Below are 22,366 nucleotides of genomic sequence, written 5' to 3'. Positions count from 1 at the left end.
GTGATGCAATATTCCTTCCCAACCAGCGATCTTTCTGTAAGGAGCAAAAATCTGGCATTACCATTGGTCCAACTGAGGGGTGACATACCATCTTTAAACCATGAAAACATGAGTGAGAAGAGAGAGTCAAAAAAAAAACAAAGAGAGAGAGAACACTTCAAGTGCATATATATATTACATAACTCAACAACAAACAACAATAGGAAACGAGAAACAAAGCATTTTTATCAAACATTAAGAAAACATTGTTAGCATTATCAGGCTGTCATTTCTACGTGTCTAATGGTCTCCTTGAACAGTCCCTCCCCACCAGCACCTGCATTACTCCACTGTTTGTATCTGGCCAGAAATACATTGTGGCGGATAGGTCCTGCTGGGGTTTGGTAGACTTCTGCAAGGACCAAGTGGATATGCAATGTGTGAATTCTTACCACTAATTGTCAGAGATGGGGATAGAGAGAGAGAGAAAAACATTTTTCTTCACAAATACATTTACAACGTTTCACCTGGTGATTCCTGTGTCTTCAGTGAATGACCTCCCAATTTATTAACCGTTACCTCAGGCTTACCTCCAGTCCTAATGATCACCTTTCTTGACTACCTACCATGGGTGTGGCTCAAAATTCCTCCTATCTGATCTCTGATTATAATGGTGTGTGTTGTAATTTTGCTCATTTCTTGGTCTAGGGGGTCTAACTTTATGTGGGTTATTACAGTTGTTGGCATAATGCCCTTCTCTTCTACAATGGTAACAAATCCTTGGCTTTCTCCATGTGCTAGGGGCCTGGGGTTCCGGTCGACTTGATGCATCCTCTAGTGCTTGGATGTTCAGTGTCATCAACCGCTCTCCCTGCGCTTCCCTGGTTCTTTGGATATTTCGGTCATGCTCGATAGCGGACTCTCTTAATGCCGCCACCGAGATACCTCTCCAATGTGGTATGGAGGTTTGTACCCTAATTTTTAGTGTGTCCTTTAAGCTCTCCATTAATACGGACACAGCTACCTCTCTGTGGTGTACGTTAGTTTCAATGTCATCTATACCAGTGTACCTAGCCATATCCTGCAGAGCCCGGTGAAAATACTCTTCTGCGGATTCACCTTCTTTTTGTTTTATTGTAAAGATTTTATTCCACTTTACTACTGTAGGAAAATATTCTTTCAACTGTAGATTGATTCTTTTTACATTATCTTGGTTATACTCGTTTGTTAGTGGCACTTCCTCATCTAGCTTACAATCAGCGATAAATTTCAATGAATCAACATCGGGGGGTAAACATGCCCTCAAAACTGTCCTCCAATCTTTGTTACTTGGCTCTGCAGTATGTCCTAGCACTCTAATGTATCTTTGACAAGCAACTAAGTCTTTCCTGGGATCAGGAAATTCAGACAGAATTGTTCTTAATTCTGTTCGGGAAAAGGGGCAGTACATGGCGATGTTCCTGACGGGAGTGAATCCTGAAGTGTCAGTTTTCCCATTTGGTACTGCGATTACCCTAACAGGATTAAGTCCAGTAACGTCATTCTGAATTGATTTTACGATATAAGGTACATTTGTTTGTGCGTGATGTATAATACCATACGTACCTGTGGACACGACCTCACCTGACCCTCCATTAGGGGGTTTGTTTACAGTCTTTACCGATTGGGTCGCGTCCTCCTGGATGTCTTGTGTGATGGCTTCTGGAAATGGTGCCGACATCGTTCTGGGCTCACTTTCTTGTTGGTGTTCCTGAGGAAAGTTTAACATGGGGTGCGACTTGCATGGGTTAATAGTTGTACATTCAACAGTATTACAATTATCTTTGTTACATTTATTACACTTATTCTTATCATCTATACTACAGTTGCTAAGAGCGTTTTTATTGTTCACCCTTGTGCTTTTCTCCGCAACCACAATCCCCTCCATTGTCATGTCTCTCCTCTCAAGATGAAAGTTAGGTGAGTAAGTTACATTTCTTTGCATTTCACTCTCCTGTTGCCATATCTGTAAACAATCATAATGCTTGATTCGTCTCTTTGCTGATTTAATGAGACATATCTTTCTCCTTAAATTATGCAACACCTCTGAGTCAAAACTACCTATCCCGGGAAATGGTACCTTATCCCCCGCAGTCATTCGTGTCCATTCATCACAAAAGGTCTCAGAGTGGGGACCATATTTCCCCCACATTACTAACCGAGCAGACCCTCGGGGTCTGCAAGCCTCTGGAGTCTGAATCCTGACCTCCGACCGTCTCTGTGTTGTGCACTTGGCTGCCATTGTGGACCTTTTTAACACAGAAAAACTTCCTAAAATGCACCAAACACAGAACTTCGTTGGAAATCCTTAAAGCTCTTCCACTGAACTTCTTCTGCTCCGGGTATCTCCGGTCCGCCTTCTAGCAGACACGTGTAGCCGTTGCAGGCCCTATCTCTAGAGATTTTCCTGAGAAAATTCCCTTCCTTTTTCTTTTACACAAATCACGCTTGCATGTGCTCCCTACAACACGTATGAGGGCAAGATTTACGCATGGATATACGACCTCATATCACGTTGCATTATTGGTCACACATACAACCGTGCGGTCCAATCGTACCACTTATAGACACTTGTTGCCCATAAATGGTAGGATCATTGGAGTCTCCCTACTGTGCTCCAAAACAGCCAGAGCGTAATACAACGAAAACTTTATCACACTCTGTTGCACGTTTTCACTCAGATCGTGCTCATCACGTTCCACTAAAGATCACACAGATCACAAAGTCCACAAAGCGGGATTATCACATAGATCACAAAGTCCACGAAGCGGGATTCAATACACTCATACCGTTTTCAACCCACTATCATTCTTATAGTTTTCTGATCAGAAAAATCATTTCCCGTAGTCTGATAGCTCTCCCCAGAGGCGTTACAGTAAAGTAAGGTATTTAAACTAAGTTTTGGAAAGCTGAAATCAATTTGTGCTATTTATCGCCTTGCTCTATTTACCGCGTTGCGCTACTTATCGCTTTTGCGTTAAAAATCAACTTATCGTGACTTGAGCTACGTGGGCGTAACCGGACGCTACGCTGCGTAATGTACACTGCGTGCGTCGGCCTTTGGATTGCGTACGCAAGTCTCAGTTAGGGACACGTGTACGCAAAGCAAAGATCCACCGTAACACAATTTATACTTTTATCAATGTAGATGATCCTTGATCATCTACCGCGCACCACACTGACTTCGCCTTATCTCCCAGGCAAAAACTGTGTGTTTGTCTACACTTTAACTATATTACCTTTACTCAAACTATTGAAATAGCGGCAAATTTCTCTCAGCACTTTTATCAACTATAAAACTAGCAGACAGGAGAGTGATATACGAAAATACACAGATGAAAAAGAAATGCAGATATATATGTGTGCGTGTCCGCAAGACAGAAAAATAAACAGTTTTAAAAGACACTAGCGTTTTGTTCTTACCTCCGGTTCCCGGATTCCTTCAGCACTCTTTACCTAAGCGAAGCAGACGCTTATCCTGTCAGCACTACGAGGGATACAACCTCCCGCCCTTTGCTGAGGGATAATGTCTGCTGATTCTACCTAGTGCAGATATGTGAAGGACTGGACGGCCCCCAATTGATAAAGCTGGATTCTTTTATCGTATAAACAACCCTTTATGAGGTCTAAGAACACTGTACGCTGACTACGTAAGAAGTACCATAAGGGTACGCTAGTTGCGTATCGATCGCTCAGCCGTAGGCGAGACGCTCAAGCGTCGCTTTCGCTCACGGCCCAGAGATCACAGGCAGACACGCTATTGGCTGTGACTAACGTAATGATTCGCTATGGTGTAGCGGACGCTCGAGACCACGAGGAGATCACCAGCGGCGCAGACGCTCACAACGCTATACCTTGATATCTATACCTTTAACAATGAGATACACAGTATACCTTTATGTAGAGACAATGTGTAAGTGTAACCTGGTGTAACCTGATTAACTACAAAGCTGCTTGAGCGTCACCGAAGCTCTGTGAACACTTAACACTATGAGAAAATACACAGATACTTGTTTAGGGTCCAAAGCCTATTATATGTATTATAACTAATATACTTGCAAAAAGGAATCACAGTACAAATGATACACTACAATATAACAGAGACTTCCTAACCAAATAACTATACAAGAAATACAATACAATACAATACTAATCAAGGGAAAATACGAGAGAAAGAGAAGAGAGGGGGAGAGAGAGATATGAGATGAGAGAAATGGCTCACAGTAAGACAATATGATTACGGAGAGAAACTTACGCACAAGGGGAAACGATCGCAAGCGCCTCTGGACATCCAGCTTCCCGATTATCAGCAATGATAATCGTTTGAAGAGAAGTGTAAGCTGGATGCCACAGGCCCGTCTTTTATGCTCCACACACAATGCAATCCAATGGTCCCTACAATCTTATCGTCCATTGGACACAGGAATTCGGCCTCGCATTATAACAAAAGGTCATAGGTTGATTCATACAGGTGGGCTGTCTTGTATCAGTGGCCTTGGTTATGCAAAACAAAGGGTGATGACTAACACATTCCTGTCTTCTGGAGAGCTATTGTTTGGCGAATACAAAACAGAACCTTGTCTCTGGGCTTTGTTCTATATTCATGATGTCCACTTTCAGTTGAGACAATGACATCTCAGCCCTCATTCTCCTGGATACAAACCCTAATCCATTCGTAAACACAGGTGTTGGCCCTCCTCATTGAGTCTCAAAGCTCAGTGTAATTAAAGGCTATTGTACTCCGTCTGCGGGAAAGATACTGATTTGGAGTACAATTGATCTTCAATTACTATTCCTGTGCTTACCTTATGCATGTGAAGATATGAGGCCCTCCCAACATGCAAACTATTGTTTGGGGGATCTCTGAGGTCAAAGAGCTATTTGAGACCCACTGATACCTGTCTCCAACTGTTCAGGTGCATGACTAAGTAAGAACAAATAATAATAAATGGACATAACTTCTTATGTCCATAACTATTCGCACGAGCGATTAATCCGCTCCAAACCAACACCGGAATATTGCTATTTAAATACTCTTCCGATGGGTACCAAACACCACTGTATGACCCCTGTTAGACCCTTCGCACAATACAAAGAGGAATCCCTCTGTTCAGGAACATGCTATATTAACCAAACTTTCAGAATCTATCAAAGGGACCATGATCTACAAACTACATTAATTGTGAAAATATGTAACTATTGAGTCGCACGCTACGACTACATACTCCTTACCGTAAATACGCATACCGAGTGCGAGCGGGTGCACGCAACAGCGGGTATGCGCTATCACGGGAAAGCGCACGCATGCGCAGCGCGGACCAGTGTGAGGTGCAAATATGGCAGTGTGCATAGAGATATTTTTCTGACTTTGACAATATAATGAATTATTTTCCTATTGTTTGATTACGGCTTACATTGGGGGCAAAGCCCTACTATTTAGTCTTCTTGGTGCCATTGCACATTGTATTTCTGCATTTGTGTTATTATAACTGTAAGATGTGTGAATTATCTGCCATTCACTGAAAATTGCATCCTGTTGCAGTACCTGCCTTCCACCACCAGGGGGCACCTGGAGAGGAACAATGTGCCTCAGAAGAATTGAATGTGCATAAAATGGGCAGTATCTTCCAGTCTGCTATGAATTCCTTATGACTGACAAATAGGATGCATACACTGCCACTTTAAGAAGGAGTGGCGGGGTTGCAAGCATGCCCCAAAGACACATCTTTGCATCCACTGACACATGACTGGGAGAGGACCCACTACCTGGCTGCCTGCGGGAAGGGGAGCGTTGCAAAGTGAGAAGGGATCAGGATCATTCATACAATGTGTCACTTCCTATCCTGTCTGTGACTGCAGCACCAGGAAGCTGCACGTTGCTGCTGCAGCAGATACAGCTCTTATCGCAGCCCTTTGTGTGTGTGTGTGTGTGTGACATGGCTGTATGCTGAGAGATGGTGCATTAACTCCGTCCCTACCATGGCTGCCAAGGAGGATCTGTACAGCAAACTCATCCCGAAGAGGAATAGGCAGCACCGCAGCGGGACCGTCAAGCATGGATCATCCCTGGAAATTCTACTATCTATGGGCTTCCCCAACGCCAGGGCGTGAGTTACCTCTTATACTGTCATATTGGGGGGCACTGGTGGGTACTTCGCCTCAGCTCACTGCACAGGCAGGTTGCTGGCTCCTGGCGTTCTGCGGGGAATGTTTGCCAGCCTTCTGCATGGCAGGCGGACTGCAGCAAGCACAGCGCACAGCTGCAATGAGCCTCACTGGCTGGCGTGTGAACACATGGCTACACAACTCGTGCAAGTTACCGCTGGGCGCCCCCAGCCGCTGCTCAGCCCTCACAAGGCAGGGCCCCTAAGAACTCTTCCGCCACCTCTAGTAGACCATTAGAGCACGCTTCGGAAGAGGTTCCGCAGCAGCTTTTCAGTTTGCTGCGTGGAACTCCCAGATGCTCAGGGGGGGCACAGGCCCATGCTGACGGAATAGTTGTCAGTGTATTGTATGTTCTGCAGGGTTATATTGCCGTGTAGCAGGCTGCTGTACATTATAACGGTGTGCTGGACACGTAGTCATGGCTATATAGCTTGTGTCTGCTGTCTAACCTGTCCAGCACTCGCACATACCTCCCTCTTCATCATTGTATGTTAATATCTTGCTGCTTATAATGATCATTACTATTATAATAAACACGTTTAAGCCTACAGACCTCCGCAGCGCGTTACATTGCGTCACACAAGCATTGAAACCTCCCCACAGTTGTAGCGTTTCATTGTGAAGCCTCAACAAGAATGAGATGCCTGTTCGGAAGAGCTTACAATCAAAATGAAACGCCCCAGTTGAGTGTCTGTGGGGTCTACTTTTACTAAAGCCTTGGCCGGAGATAAAGTGGACGGTGATAAAGTCAGGTTGGTTCTTTATTTCCATCCAAGGCTTAGTAAATATAGACCTCTATATTTCTAACAGCTCGGCGAACAAGTGCGCTGACGTATAAGTCTGTCTGGAATTCCTGGTCCAGGTCCCCAGCGTCAGTTCCTTGTGACCTTGGACAAGTGTTCGTATGTGTCCCGGGTGCTAAATAACTGTAAGCTCACTTGGTTCCGAAACAGTGACTGAACGGCGCTGCAATGTTATTTGCTATTTAAGAACAGTAATGTATAAATCCATTTGCACAGTACATCTGCCAGGAGCTGGCGTGCATTCAGCAAGATGGAGTCGCTACTGAGCGCGTATATGTATGTACAGTATGCATGTCTGTCTGTCTGTCTTTCCAAACCAGAGATATTCTAGTCATTATACGTTTCCTGGTATTTAATTCTGCAGCTTGTAGTTTTGTGTCTCTCAGGTGACCGCTGACGTTGCCTCCAGCCCTCATGTAGGAAACTCTCAGTGATTTGGGCCCGGGAACCCCCAGTTCCACGCTCTCTGATTCCAGCGTGTTAACTGCTATTTCCACACAGATCAGAGGGAGCCCCCGGAGCAGCTGACTCTAACTTTCCCCTCTCTGCTCTGAGTCATTACGGGCAGAATGAAGGGCAGATGGGGCTGCTGCACACACAGTATATTGCATATACTAGCCTGTATACTGGTTCTAATGTGTGATGCGCCAACCCCCCTATGTGTACCCCTGGTTTCCTGCTACTCGTCATCATCATCATCTGTGCCTACTTGCTCCACATGCTTACGTTTGCATCTAACGCATTTGCACTGTCACGCCCTCACTGGTCTGTTCCTGTGTGACTACCATTACATCACAGTTACGCCTGCCCTGTTGCCAGTGTACATGCGTACCATTTTGCGTTGCCCGTACGTCGTGCACACTGTTCCAGAGCATGTGCGGGGTGTAAACATGCTGCACAAACTAGCGTACATTCAACTCTGCTGGTCTCCAGCATCAGGTAACTAGGTCCCCCATCCTGGTGATGCTGGTCTCCAGCATCAGGTAACTAGGTCCTCCATCCTGGTGATACTGGTCTCCGGCATCAGGTTACTAGGTCCTCCATCCTGGTGATGCTGATCTCTGGCATCAGGTAACTAGGTCCCCCATCCTGGTGATGCTGGTCTCCGGCATCAGGTAACTAGGTCCTACATCCTGGTGATACTGGTCTCCGGCATCAGGTTACTAGGTCCTCCATCCTCGTGATGCTGATCTCTGGCATCAGGTAACTAGGTCCCCCATCCTGGTGATGCTGGTCTCCAGCATCAGGTAACTAGGTCCCCCATCCTGGTGATACTGGTCTCCAGCATCAGGTAACTAGGTCCTCCATCCTGGTGATACTGGTCTCCGGCATCAGGTTACTAGGTCCTCCATCCTGGTGATGCTGGTCTCTGGCATCAGGTTACTAGGTCCTCCATCCTGGTGACGCTGGTGTCCAGCATCAGGTAACTAGGTCCTACATCCTGGTTATGCTGGTCTCTGGCATCAGGTAACTAGGTCCCCCATCCTGGTGATGCTGGTCTATGGCATCAGGTAACTAGGTCCTCCATCCTGGTGACGCTGGTCTATGGCATCAGGTAACTAGGTCCTCCATCCTGGTGACGCTGGTCTCTGGCATCAGGTAACTAGGTCCTCCATCCTGGTGATGCTGGTCTCTGGCATCAGGTAACTAGGTCCCCCATCCTGGTGACGCTGGTCTATGGCATCAGGTAACTAGGTCCTCCATCCTGGTGACGCTGGTCTCTGGCATCAGGTAACTAGGTCCTCCATCCTGGTGATGCTGGTCTCTGGCATCAGGTAACTAGGTCCCCCATCCTGGTTATGCTGGTCACTGGCATCGGGTAACTAGGTCCTCCATCCTGGTGACACTGGTCTCTGGCATCAGGTTACTAGGTCCTCCATCCTGGTGATGCTGGTCTCTGGCATCAGGTTACTAGGTCCTCCATCCTGGTTATGCTGGTCTCTGGCATCAGGTAACTAGGTCTCCCATCCTGGTGATGCTGGTCTCTGGCATCAGGTAACTAGGTCCTCCATCCTGGTTATGCTGGTCTCTGGCATCAGGTAACTAGGTCTCCCATCCTGGTGATGCTGGTCTCTGGCATCAGGTAACTAGGTCCTCCATCCTGGTGACGCTGGTCTCCGACATCAGGTAACTAGGTCCTCCATCCTGGTGACACTGGTCTACGGCAACAGGTAACTAGGTCCCCCATCCTGGTGATGCTGATCTCTGGCATCAGGAAACTAGGTCCCCCATCCTGGTGATGCTGGTCTCTGGCATCAGGAAACTAGGTCCTCCATCCTGGTGATGCTGGTCTATGGCATCAGGTAACTAGGTCCTCCATCCTGGTGATGCTGGTCTCTGGCATCAGGTAACTAGGTCCTCCATCCTGGTGATGCTGATCTCTGGCATCAGGAAACTAGGTCCCCCATCCTGGTGATGCTGGTCTCTGGCATCAGGTAACTAGGTCCTCCATCCTGGTGATGCTGGTCTCTGGCATCAGGTAACTAGGTCCCCCATCCTGGTGATGCTGGTCTATGGCATCAGGTAACTAGGTCCTCCATCCTGGTGATGCTGGTCTATGGCATCAGGTAACTAGGTCCTCCATCCTGGTGATGCTGGTCTATGGCATCAGGTAACTAGGTCCTCCATCCTGGTGATGCTGGTCTATGGCATCAGGTAACTAGGTCCTCCATCCTGGTGATGCTGGTCTATGGCATCAGGTAACCAGGTCCCCCATCCTGGTGACGCTGGTCTATGGCATCAGGTAACTAGGTCCTCCATCCTGGTGACGCTGGTCTCCGGCATCAGGTAACTAGGTCCCCCATCCTGGTTATGCTGGTCTCTGGCATCAGGTAACTAGGTCCTCCATCCTGGTGATGCTGGTCTCTGGCATCAGGTAACTAGGTCCCCCATCCTGGTTATGCTGGTCACTGGCATCAGGTAACTAGGTCCTCCATCCTGGTTATGCTGGTCACTGGCATCAGGTAACTAGGTCCTCCATCCTGGTGACGCTGGTGTCCGGCATCAGGTAACTAGGTCCCCCATCCTGGTGATGCTGGTCTCCGGCATCGGGTAACTAGGTCCCCCATCCTGGTGATGCTGGTCTCCGGCATCAGGTAACTAGGTCCTCCATCCTGGTTATGCTGGTCTATGGCATCAGGTAACTAGGTCCTCCATCCTGGTGATGCTGGTCTCCGGCATCGGGTAACTAGGTCCCCCATCCTGGTGATGCTGGTCTCCGGCATCAGGTAACTAGGTCCTCCATCCTGGTTATGCAGGTCTATGGCATCAGGTAACTAGGTCCCCCATCCTGGTGACGCTGGTCTCCGGCATCAGGTAACTAGGTCCCCCATCCTGGTTATGCTGGTCTATGGCATCAGGTAACTAGGTCCCCCATCCTGGTGACGCTGGTCTTCGGCATCAGGTAACTAGGTCCCCCATCCTGGTTATGCTGGTCTATGGCATCAGGTAACTAGGTCCCCCATCCTAGTGACGCTGGTCTCCGGCATCAGGTAACTAGGTCCTCCATCCTGGTGACGCTGGTGTCCGGCATCAGGTAACTAGGTCCTCCATCCTGGTTATGCTGGTCTATGGCATCAGGTAACTAGGTCCTCCATCCTGGTGACGCTGGTCTCCGACATCAGGTAACTAGGTCCTCCATCCTGGTGACACTGGTCTACGGCAACAGGTAACTAGGTCCCCCATCCTGGTGATGCTGATCTCTGGCATCAGGAAACTAGGTCCCCCATCCTGGTGATGCTGGTCTCTGGCATCAGGTAACTAGGTCCTCCATCCTGGTGATGCTGGTCTATGGCATCAGGTAACTAGGTCCCCCATCCTGGTGATGCTGGTCTCTGGCATCAGGTAACTAGGTCCTCCATCCTGGTGATGCTGATCTCTGGCATCAGGAAACTAGGTCCCCCATCCTGGTGATGCTGATCTCTTGCATCAGGTAACTAGGTCCTCCATCCTGGTGATGCTGGTCTCTGGCATCAGGTAACTAGGTCCCCCATCCTGGTGATGCTGGTCTATGGCATCAGGTAACTAGGTCCTCCATCCTGGTGATGCTGGTCTATGGCATCAGGTAACTAGGTCCTCCATCCTGGTGATGCTGGTCTATGGCATCAGGTAACTAGGTCCTCCATCCTGGTGATGCTGGTCTATGGCATCAGGTAACTAGGTCCTCCATCCTGGTGATGCTGGTCTATGGCATCAGGTAACTAGGTCCCCCATCCTGGTGACGCTGGTCTATGGCATCAGGTAACTAGGTCCTCCATCCTGGTGACGCTGGTCTCCGGCATCAGGTAACTAGGTCCCCCATCCTAGTTATGCTGGTCTCTGGCATCAGGTAACTAGGTCCTCCATCCTGGTGATGCTGGTCTCTGGCATCAGGTAACTAGGTCCCCCATCCTGGTTATGCTGGTCACTGGCATCAGGTAACTAGGTCCTCCATCCTGGTTATGCTGGTCACTGGCATTAGGTAACTAGGTCCTCCATCCTGGTGACGCTGGTGTCCGGCATCAGGTAACTAGGTCCCCCATCCTGGTGATGCTGGTCTCCGGCATCGGGTAACTAGGTCCTCCATCCTGGTGATGCTGGTCTCTGGCATCAGGTAACTAGGTCCTCCATCCTGGTTATGCTGGTCTATGGCATCAGGTAACTAGGTCCTCCATCCTGGTGATGCTGGTCTCCGGCATCGGGTAACTAGGTCCCCCATCCTGGTGATGCTGGTCTCCGGCATCGGGTAACTAGGTCCTCCATCCTGGTGATGCTGGTCTCCGGCATCGGGTAACTAGGTCCCCCATCCTGGTGATGCTGGTCTCCGGCATCAGGTAACTAGGTCCTCCATCCTGGTTATGCAGGTCTATGGCATCAGGTAACTAGGTCCCCCATCCTGGTGACGCTGGTCTCCGGCATCAGGTAACTAGGTCCCCCATCCTGGTTATGCTGGTCTATGGCATCAGGTAACTAGGTCCCCCATCCTGGTGACGCTGGTCTCCGGCATCAGGTAACTAGGTCCTCCATCCTGGTGACGCTGGTGTCCGGCATCAGGTAACTAGGTCCTCCATCCTGGTTATGCTGGTCTATGGCATCAGGTAACTAGGTCCTCCATCCTGGTGACGCTGGTGTCCGGCATCAGGTAACTAGGTCCTCCATCCTGGTGATGCTGGTCTCTGGCATCAGGTTACTAGGTCCTCCATCCTGGTGATGCTGGTCTCTGGCATCAGGTAACTAGGTCCTCCATCCTGGTTATGCTGGTCTATGGCATCAGGTAACTAGGTCCTCCATCCTGGTGATGCTGGTCTCCGGCATCAGGTAACTAGGTCCTCCATCCTGGTGACGCTGGTCTCCGGCATCAGGTAACTAGGTCCTCCATCCTGGTGACGCTGGTCATTTTTAAAATGTATTTTTATAATTTATTTTTTGTGATTACTGCACCAGTATGCTGTAATACACAGCTGTGAATGTGGAGCGATGATTTCATGGTTTGGACCTTCTGTATTTTGTGTGTAAGTGAGACGTGCTCTCTTGCTGTGAACACGGATTTAGGCTTTGAGCTAAGTGGGAATGTTTGAGCTAATGTTATTATGTATGGGATAATGCACTCCTTACTGTAACTTATATGGGTGACGAGAAGTCACCGGGTAGTTTTGAGACCATATACAAGCACCAGTATGTGGGCTGAGCACTGTGAATGGTCACAGAAATCCACCTGGGCTTCTATTACACGTAATACTTTACAAGACGATTTGCTATTCCTTACAATACTCATGTTCTTAAAAAAATTAATTATATATATATATATATTAAATAAACAATATTGACAAAAAAGTGACTCCTAATTGAGAAGTTCCGTAATGAATTTAAGCAAATAGAAGGATGCATGTGTTCTATGTGTAGAGGCAAAAAGTTTTTCTTTTTTGCCCAATATAGCTTTCTTTATATTCACAATAGGTCCTGGTTTCCGGAAACCATCAGTGATATCAGCAGTATGCAATGTGAAGAAATAGCATAAAATTAGCTGATATTTAAAACACAATTTATTAAGTGTATATGCAATCATACATTTACGTTTAAAATAGAGAACTTGCTATCCAACAGGAGGAACCCCTCAATGCGTTTCGTCCATCAGAGTTAGTAGGACTTCATCAGGAGGAAATTCTCGATTATTGCACTAGAAGGTGCTCTTTTTTTGTTACTATTGTTTTCAGATTCATAGCTGATGGGAACTATTGAGCGTGACTGTACAACTGCCCCCGGAAAACGGGGAGTGCACCATCTGAAAAGGATGTATTTATAATAGGTTTTGCTTTTTTTCCTCTTTTATTTGTTCATTATTCACCGGGATGATTGCATGTAATAGCACCAGAGCCATCACTGGTGTGTGTGTGTGTGTGTGTGTGTGTGTGTGTGTGTGTGTGTGTGTGTGTGTGTGTGTGTGTGTTTGTTTCAAAATATTGCAATAATTTATTAAGCTAGCCAACTCCCTTCTGGCCAGTCCCTACACTGCCTCACAAAAACATAAGAATTAGCCACCAGGTATCACACAGATATGATACACAAGCTGGGTATTTTTCATTGGTTAAGGGCTGTTGGCTCATAGGCTTAAAGATACAGAACCTCTCTCAAGCAAATCTGTGCCTGGAGACCCGGCTCACGCAGTCAAGATGGCGGCCACAGCACTGAGGGGCTAAATCCCTTGTGATGCAGCACCATTTTCATATTATCCGCACTAGGGGCCTAATTCAGACCCGATCCCTGCTGTGTGTTTTCACACAGCGGTCGATCGGATCTGTACTGCGCATGCGTATGCACCGCAATGCGTCGGTGCGTCGGACGACTGCACTGGGCATCGGTGCATACTGACGGGATGGGCGTAAAAATCGATCGTACGGGCGATCGCAAGGTGACAGACAGGAAGAGGCCGTTTGTGGGTGGCAACTGACTGTTTTCCGGGAGTGTCCGGAGAAACGCGGGAGGGACCAGGCGTTTGAAGGGAGGGATTCAGACGTCAGCTCCGGCCCCGATCATCGCACTGGAAGAGTAAGTCCTGGGCTGAGCAGAGACTGCACATACTTTTGTTTGTGCAGCTCTCTGCACATGCGATCGCACCCCTGCACAGCGATTACCCCCTCCCCTGTAGGTGGCGACTACCTGATCGCAGGGATGCAAAAAAAGCACCCTAGCAATCAGGTCTGAATTAGGAGCTAGGTGTCATGTACTGTAAATGTATTAGTTATTGCCATTTATATAGCACACACATATTCCGCAGTGCTTTACAGATACTCCAAACTCCACACAGAGGTGGTCATTCCGAGTTGTTCGCTCGTTGCCGTTTTTCGCAATGCAGGGATTAGTTGGAAAATGCGCATGGTACGCAGCGCGCATGCGCTTAGTAATTTAACACAAAACTTGGTGGATTTACACAAGCTCGAGCGACGTTTTTTCAGCGCTCGAGTGATCGTAGTGTGATTGACAGGAAGTGGGTGTTTCTGGGCGGAAACTGTCCGTTTTCCGGGAGTGTGCTAAAAAACGCAGGCGTGCCAGGAAAAAACGCAGGAGTGCCTGGAGAAACGGGGGAGTGGCTGGCCGAACGCAGGGCGTGTTTGTGACGTCAAACCAGGAACTAAACGGAGTGAGGTGATCGCAGTGTAGGAGTAGGTCTGGAGCTACTCAGAAACTGCTAGGAATTATTTAGTAGCAGTTCTGCTAATCTTTCGTTAGCAATTCTGCTAAGCTAAGATACACTCCCAGAGGGCGGCGGCCTAGCGTTTGCAATGCTGCTAAAAGCAGCTAGCGAGCGAACAACTCGGAATGACCACCAGAATGCATATGTTATCATGTGTTCTAACATGTTATATTTAATGTGATGCGCGCATTAGTAGAATTATAGAACCACATGTTTAAATGTGTGGACTATGTACTTATAGGAATAGATTTCCAAGGCAATTGGTTTTATAAGGCTTTGACATTAGGAAACAGGATGTTCTTGGGACATTCTCACATAGGAAGTGTTGATGTTAGTGATTATCCGTATGTTCTCTGTGTAACATGCACAGTAGGTGTATTTGTGCTTTGATGCTGTGTGGTAGATACAGTATAGCAAAAGAGGGGTGCAGACAGTTGGCAAGTTCCTACAAAGTGCGGGTTGTGTTTATATTTTTGAGAGACGGTTGTCTGATTTGTGTACTAGTCTTAGAGGTCAGGGCGGGCTGACCCGCTGTGGTATTGTGTGTTAGAACTGGATTAAAAAAAAAAGATGGCAGGCAAGACCTGGATGTGTGTTTCCTATGACCATCCTGGGAGGAGTAAACTTCTGTAACATAACCTCCCCCCACTGCATTCGCCTACTTATAGAGCACAAGTTCTGAATTGCGCCATTGTAACCTTGTCCCTCGCTGTACAATGCCTGCTTTCTTGGCACTGTATAGCTGGGGGGTGGAGCCACGATGAGTGCCCCCCACACAGCCCACCTTTGCACACCCCCTATGTGAGGACCGGCAAGTATGACACATTCCCAAAAGTGGGCGGTTCCAGGTGCCAGTGGTAGGAGCAGGGACGGATCTAGACTTTTCTTTAGGGGGGGCGGTTTACGGTTTAATCTTGACTCCTCCCTCTACAGTCCCAACTCCTCCCATCTGCAATCCTAACTCCTCCTCTCTCAATTCTGACTGAACTTTTTGAGTGAGACTGAGATAGAGCTTTATGATTGTTCTATGTACATGTGACTGTGCTATGGGGTAATTGTATTTATTAGCCCTAGTACCCACACACCAGCAAGTGAGGGGCAAATGCTCTGTAACCCTTGCTCTCCTGGCTCCTCTGAGCTGTTGTGGTATACGCTGCAGCACATCGTTTTGCCTCAGGCTCTCCCAGGAGAGCTCTCTTCTGCTCAAAAGTGGGCGTGGCTATGACTGTGTTAGGGGGGGCGGTCGCCCCCTTCGCCCCCCCCTAGATCCGGCCCTGGGTAGGAGCCTGGTGGTGGTGTGAATTACCAACCCAATACACAGTGGGAGGAGTCAGTAACAGGCGGTTACTGACTGTGAGAGGCAATCCATAGGTGTAGTGAAGTAAGCTCACTCAGCTTACTAAAAGGACGAGTAACCTCCCTCTATTCAGAGAAAGAAATCTGTCATGGCGAGGTCGCCCGGTATCTGTCATACCTGTCATATCTGTCATTGGGCACCTGGAGAGTTAACGGACAAGGGTGGTCATTCCGAGTTGACCGCTAGCTGCATTCGTTCACTGTGCAGCGATGAGGCAAAAAAAACGGCACTTCTGCGCATGCATATGCGGCGCAAGGCGCACGCGCAATGTATTATTACAACGAACGATGTAGTTTCACACAGGGTCTAGCGAAGCTTTTCAGTCGCACTGCTGGCCGCAGAGTGATTGACAGGAAGTGGGCGTTTCTGGGCGTCAACTGACCGTTTTCAGGGAGTGTTAGAAAAAATGCAGGCGTGGCTGGGCGAACGCAGGGCGTGTTTGTGACGTCAAAACAAGAACTGAACAGTCTGAAGTCATCGCAAGCGCTGAGTAGGTTTTGAGCTACTCTGAAACTGCACAAAAAAAAATTTGCCGCCGCTCTGCGATCCTTTCGTTCGCACTTCTGTTAAGCTAAAACACAGGCGGCATAGCGTTTGCACGGCTGCTAAAATCTGCTAGCGAGCGATCAACTCGGAATGACCACCAAGAACTGGCTTCCACATAGGAACATGGGAGAGAAAGAATGACCACAACACTTTACTATGGGGGTCATTCCGAGTTGTTCGCTCGTTATTTTTTTCTCTGACGTCCTAGTGGATGCTGGGAACTCCGTAAGGACCATGGAGAATAGCGGCTCCGCAGGAGACTGGGCACAACTAAGAAAGATTTAGGACTACCTGGTGTGCACTGGCTCCTCCCTCTATGCCCCTCCTCCAGACCTCAGTTAGAATTTTGTGCCCGGCCGAGCTGGATGCACACTAGGGGCTCTCCTGAGACTCCTTAGAAAGAAAGTATATTTAGGTTTTTTATTTTCAGTGAGATCTGCTGGCAACAGACTCACTGCTTCGAGGGACTGAGGGGAGAAGAAGCGAACCTACCTGCTTGCAGCTAGCTTGGGCTTCTTAGGCTACTGGACACCATTAGCTCCAGAGGGATCGAACACAGGCCCAGCCTCGGTCGTCCGGTCCCGGAGCCGCGCCGCCGTCCCCCTTGCAGAGCCAGAAGCAAGAAGAACGTCCAGAAAATCGGCGGCTGAAGACTCCGGTCTTCATTAAGGTAGCGCACAGCACTGCAGCTGTGCGCCATTGCTCCCCATGCACACCTCACACTCCGGTCACTGATGGGTGCAGGGCGCTGGGGGGGGGGGCCCTGGGCTGCAATATAAATACCTTAGCTTGGCAAATAAACACATAATATAGTCAGGAAGACTATATATGTGTAAAATCCCCTGCCAAAAATATCCAGAAAAAAACGGGAGAAGTCCGCCGTGAAGGGGGCGGGGCTATCTCCCTCAGCACACTGGCGCCATTTCCTCTCACAGCTCCGCTGGAAGGACGCTCCCCAGGCTCTCCCCTGCAGTTTCCAGACTCCATAGGGTAAAAAAGAGAGGGGGGGCACTAAATTTAGGCGCAAACTTGTGTATTATAGCAGCTATAGGGGAAAAATCACTGTGTGTATCCCTGTATTATATAGCGCTCTGGTGTGTGCTGGCATACTCTCTCTCTGTCTCCCCAAAGGACTTTGTGGGGTCCTGTCCTCAGTCAGAGCATTCCCTGTGTGTGTGCGGTGTGTCGGTACGGCTGTGTCGACATGTTTGATGAGGAGGCTTATGTGGAGGCGGAGCAGGTGCCGATAAATGTGATGTCACCCCCTGCGGGGTCGACACCGGAATGGATGGACATGTGGAAGGAATTACGCGACAGTGTCAACTCCTTACATAAAAGGTTTGACAACATAGCAGATGTGGGACAGCCGGCTGCTCAGCCCGTGCCTGCCCAGGCGTCGCAAAAGCCATCAGGGGCTCTAAAACGCCCACTACCTCAGATGGCAGACACAGATGTCGACACGGAGTCTGACTCCAGTGTCGACGACGATGAGACTAGTGTACATTCCAATAGAGCCATTCGTTATATGATTACGGCAATGAAAAATGTGTTGCACATTTCTGATATTACCCCAGGTACCACAAAAAAGGGTATTATGTTTGGGGAGAAAAAGCTACCAGTGGTTTTTCCCCCATCTGATGAATTGAATGAAGTGTGTGAAGAAGCGTGGGCTTCCCCCGATAAACTGGTAATTTCTAAAAAGTTACTAATGGCGTACCCTTTCCCTCCAGAGGACAGGTCACGTTGGGAGACATCCCCTAGGGTGGATAAAGCGCTCACACGTCTGTCAAAAAAGGTGGCACTACCGTCTCCGGACACGGCCGCCCTAAAGGAGCCTGCGGATAGAAAGCAGGAGGCTATCCTGAAGTCTGTATATACACACTCAGGAATTATACTGAGACCGGCTATTGCTTCAGCATGGATGTGCAGTGCTGCAGCTGCGTGGTCAGATTCCCTGTCGGAAAACATTGATACCCTAGACAGGGACACTATATTGCTAACCGTAGAGCATATTAAATACGCTGTCTTATACATGAGAGATGCACAGAGGGATATTTGCCGGCTGGCATCTAAAATAAACGCAATGTCCATTTCTGCCAGGAGAGGATTGTGGACTCGGCAGTGGACAGGAGATGCAGATTCTAAAAGGCACATGGAAGTTTTGCCTTACAAGGGTGAGGAGTTGTTTGGGGATGGTCTCTCGGACCTCGTTTCCACAGCGACAGCTGGGAAGTCAACATTTTTACCCCATGTTCCCTCACAGCCAAAGAAAGCACCGTATTATCAGGTACAGTCCTTTCGGCCCCAGAAAGGCAAGCGGGTTAGAGGCGCGTCCTTTCTGCCCAGAGGCAGAGGTAGAGGGAAAAAGCTGCAGCATACAGCCAGTTCCCAGGAACAAAAGTCCTCCCCCGCTTCCTCTAAGTCCACCGCATGACGCTGGGGCTCCACAGGCGGAGCCAGGTACGGTGGGGGCCCGTCTCAAGAACTTCAGCGACCAGTGGGCTCGTTCACGGGTGGATCCCTGGATTCTACAGGTAGTATCTCAGGGGTACAAGCTGGAATTCGAGACGTCTCCCCCTCGCCGTTTCCTCAAATCTGCCTTGCCGACAGCTCCCCCGGACAGGGAGGCAGTGCTGGAGGCGATTCACAAGCTGTATTCTCAGCAGGTGATAATCAAGGTACCCCTCCTTCAACAAGGACGTGGTTACTATTCCACAATGTTTGTGGTACCGAAACCGGACGGTTCGGTGAGACCCATTTTAAATTTAAAATCCTTGAACACTTATATAAGAAGGTTCAAGTTCAAGATGGAATCGCTCAGAGCGGTGATTGCAAGCCTGGACGAGGGGGATTACATGGTATCACTGGACATCAAGGATGCTTACCTGCATGTCCCCATTTACCCTCCTCACCAGGAGTACCTCAGATTTGTGGTACAGGACTGTCATTACCAATTCCAGACGTTGCCGTTTGGTCTGTCCACGGCACCGAGGGTATTTACCAAGGTAATGGCCGAAATGATGATACTCCTTCGGAAAAAGGGAGTTTTAATTATCCCGTACTTGGACGATCTCCTTATAAAGGCGAGGTCCAGGGAACAGTTGTTGATCGGAGTAGCACTAGCTCGGGAAGTGCTACAACAGCACGGCTGGATCCTGAATATTCCAAAGTCGCAGCTGGTTCCTACAACGCGTCTACTGTTCCTGGGGATGGTTCTGGACACGGCCCAGAAAAAAGTGTTTCTCCCGGAGGAGAAGGCCAAGGAGTTGTCATCTCTAGTAAGAGACCTCCTAAAACCAAAACAGGTGTCGGTGCACCACTGCACGCGAGTCCTGGGAAAGATGGTAGCTTCTTACGAAGCAATTCCATTCGGAAGGTTCCATGCAAGGATCTTTCAGTGGGATCTGTTGGACAAGTGGTCCGGATCGCATCTTCAGATGCATCGGCTGATAACCCTGTCTCCAAGGACCAGGGTGTCGCTGTTGTGGTGGCTGCAGAGTGCTCATCTTCTAGAGGGCCGCAGATTCGGCATACAGGACTGGGTCCTGGTGACCACGGATGCCAGCCTGCGAGGTTGGGGGGCAGTCACACAGGGAAGAAACTTCCAAGGACTATGGACAAGTCAGGAGACTTCCCTACACATAAATATTCTGGAACTAAGGGCCATTTACAATGCCCTAAGTCAGGCAAGACCCCTGCTTCAACACCAGCCGGTGCTGATCCAGTCAGACAACATCACGGCGGTCGCCCATGTAAACCGTCAGGGCGGCACAAGAAGCAGGATGGCGATGGCAGAAGCCACAAGGATTCTCCGATGGGCGGAAAATCATGTGTTAGCACTGTCAGCAGTGTTCATTCCGGGAGTGGACAACTGGGAAGCAGACTTCCTCAGCAGGCTCGACCTCCACCCGGGAGAGTGGGGACTTCATCCAGAAGTCTTCCAAATGATTGTACACCGTTTGGAAAGGCCACAGGTGGACATGATGGCGTCCCGCCTCAACAAAAAGCTAAAAAGATATTGCGCCAGGTCAAGGGACCCTCAGGCGATAGCTGTGGACGCTCTAGTGACACCGTGGGTGTACCAGTCGGTTTATGTGTTCCCTCCTCTGCCTCTCATACCCAAGGTACTGAGAATAATAAGAAGGAGAGGAGTAAGAACTATACTTGTGGTTCCGGATTGGCCAAGAAGAGCTTGGTACCCAGAACTTCAAGAAATGATCTCAGAGGACCCATGGCCTCTGCCGCTCAGACAGGACCTGCTGCAGCAGGGACCCTGTCTGTTCCAAGACTTACCGCGACTGCGTTTGACGGCATGGCGGTTGAACGCCGGATCCTGAAGGAAAAGGGCATTCCGGAGGAAGTCATCCCTACGCTGATTAAAGCTAGGAAGGAGGTGACCGCAAACCATTATCACCGCATATGGCGAAAATATGTTGCGTGGTGTGAGGCCAGAAGGGCCCCAACGGAGGAATTTCAGCTGGGTCGATTTCTGCACTTCCTACAATCAGGGGTGACTATGGGCCTCAAATTAGGTTCCATTGAGGTCCAGATTTCGGCTCTGTCGATTTTCTTCCAAAAAGAACTGGCTTCACTCCCTGAAGTTCAGACGTTTGTTAAAGGAGTGCTGCATATTCAGCCCCCTTTTGTGCCTCCGTGGCACCTTGGGATCTCAACGTGGTGTTGGATTTCCTTAAGTCACATTGGTTTGAGCCACTTAAAACCGTGGAACTAAAATATCTCACGTGGAAAGTGGTCATGCTATTGGCCTTGGCTTCGGCCAGGCGTGTGTCAGAATTGGCGGCTTTGTCATGTAAAAGCCCTTATCTGATTTTCCATATGGATAGGGCGGAATTGAGGAGACGTCCCCAATTTCTTCCTAAGGTGGTATCAGCTTTTCATTTGAACCAACCTATTGTGGTGCCTGCGGCTACTAAGGACTTGGAGGATTCCAAGTTGCTGGACGTAGTCAGGGCCCTGAAAATCTATGTTTCCAGGACGGCTGGAGTCAGGAAAACTGACTCGCTTTTTATCCTGTATGCGCCCAACAAGCTGGGTGCTCCTGCTTCAAAGCAGTCTATTGCTCGCTGGATCTGTAGTACGATTCAACTTGCACATTCTGCGGCTGGACTGCCGCATCCTAAATCTGTAAAAGCCCATTCCAGGAGGAAAGTGGGCTCTTCTTGGGCGGCTGCCCGAGGGGTCTCGGCTTTGCAACTTTGCCGAGCTGCTACTTGGTCAGGTTCAAACACATTTGCTAAATTCTACAAGTTTGATACCCTGGCTGAGGAGGACCTTGAGTTTGCTCATTCGGTGCTGCAGAGTCATCCGCACTCTCCCGCCCGTTTGGGAGCTTTGGTATAATACCCATGGTCCTTACGGAGTTCCCAGCATCCACTAGGACGTCAGAGAAAATAAGAATTTACTCACCGGTAATTCTATTTCTCGTAGTCCGTAGTGGATGCTGGGCGCCCATCCCAAGTGCGGATTGTCTGCAAGTTATTGCTTAACTAAAGGGTTATATGTTTGGAGCCATCTGTTTGAGAGGCTCAGTTGTTATTCATACTGTTCACTGGGTATAGTATCACGAGTTGTACGGTGTGATTGGTGTGGCTGGTATGAGTCTTACCCGGGATTCCAAAATCCTTTCCTTATTGTGTCAGCTCTTCCGGGCACAGTTTCCTAACTGAGGTCTGGAGGAGGGGCATAGAGGGAGGAGCCAGTGCACACCAGGTAGTCCTAAATCTTTCTTAGTTGTGCCCAGTCTCCTGCGGAGCCGCTATTCCCCATGGTCCTTACGGAGTTCCCAGC

At 48.8% G+C, this 22,366-nt stretch overlaps 1 protein-coding gene across 2 annotated transcripts in view; it reads left to right on the top strand.

Moving 5' to 3' along the window:
* Positions 1-5,706: 5,706 nt before the first annotated feature.
* UBASH3B (ubiquitin associated and SH3 domain containing B) overlaps positions 5,707-22,366 on the top strand; it is a 147,253-nt gene continuing 130,593 nt past the window's right edge. For both annotated transcript variants that reach the window (XM_063943726.1, XM_063943725.1), the window contains exon 1: positions 5,707-6,125. In XM_063943726.1, coding sequence (XP_063799796.1) covers positions 5,998-6,125 — 128 coding nt within the window. In that variant the 5' untranslated portion in view covers positions 5,707-5,997. The remainder of the gene's footprint in view (positions 6,126-22,366) is intronic.

Source organism: Pseudophryne corroboree, chromosome 10, assembly GCF_028390025.1.
Source record: "Pseudophryne corroboree isolate aPseCor3 chromosome 10, aPseCor3.hap2, whole genome shotgun sequence".
Classification (NCBI taxonomy): domain Eukaryota; kingdom Metazoa; phylum Chordata; class Amphibia; order Anura; family Myobatrachidae; genus Pseudophryne; species Pseudophryne corroboree.
The sequence above is the reverse complement of the archived record's forward strand: the minus strand, read 5'-3'. Positions and strand labels throughout refer to the sequence as shown.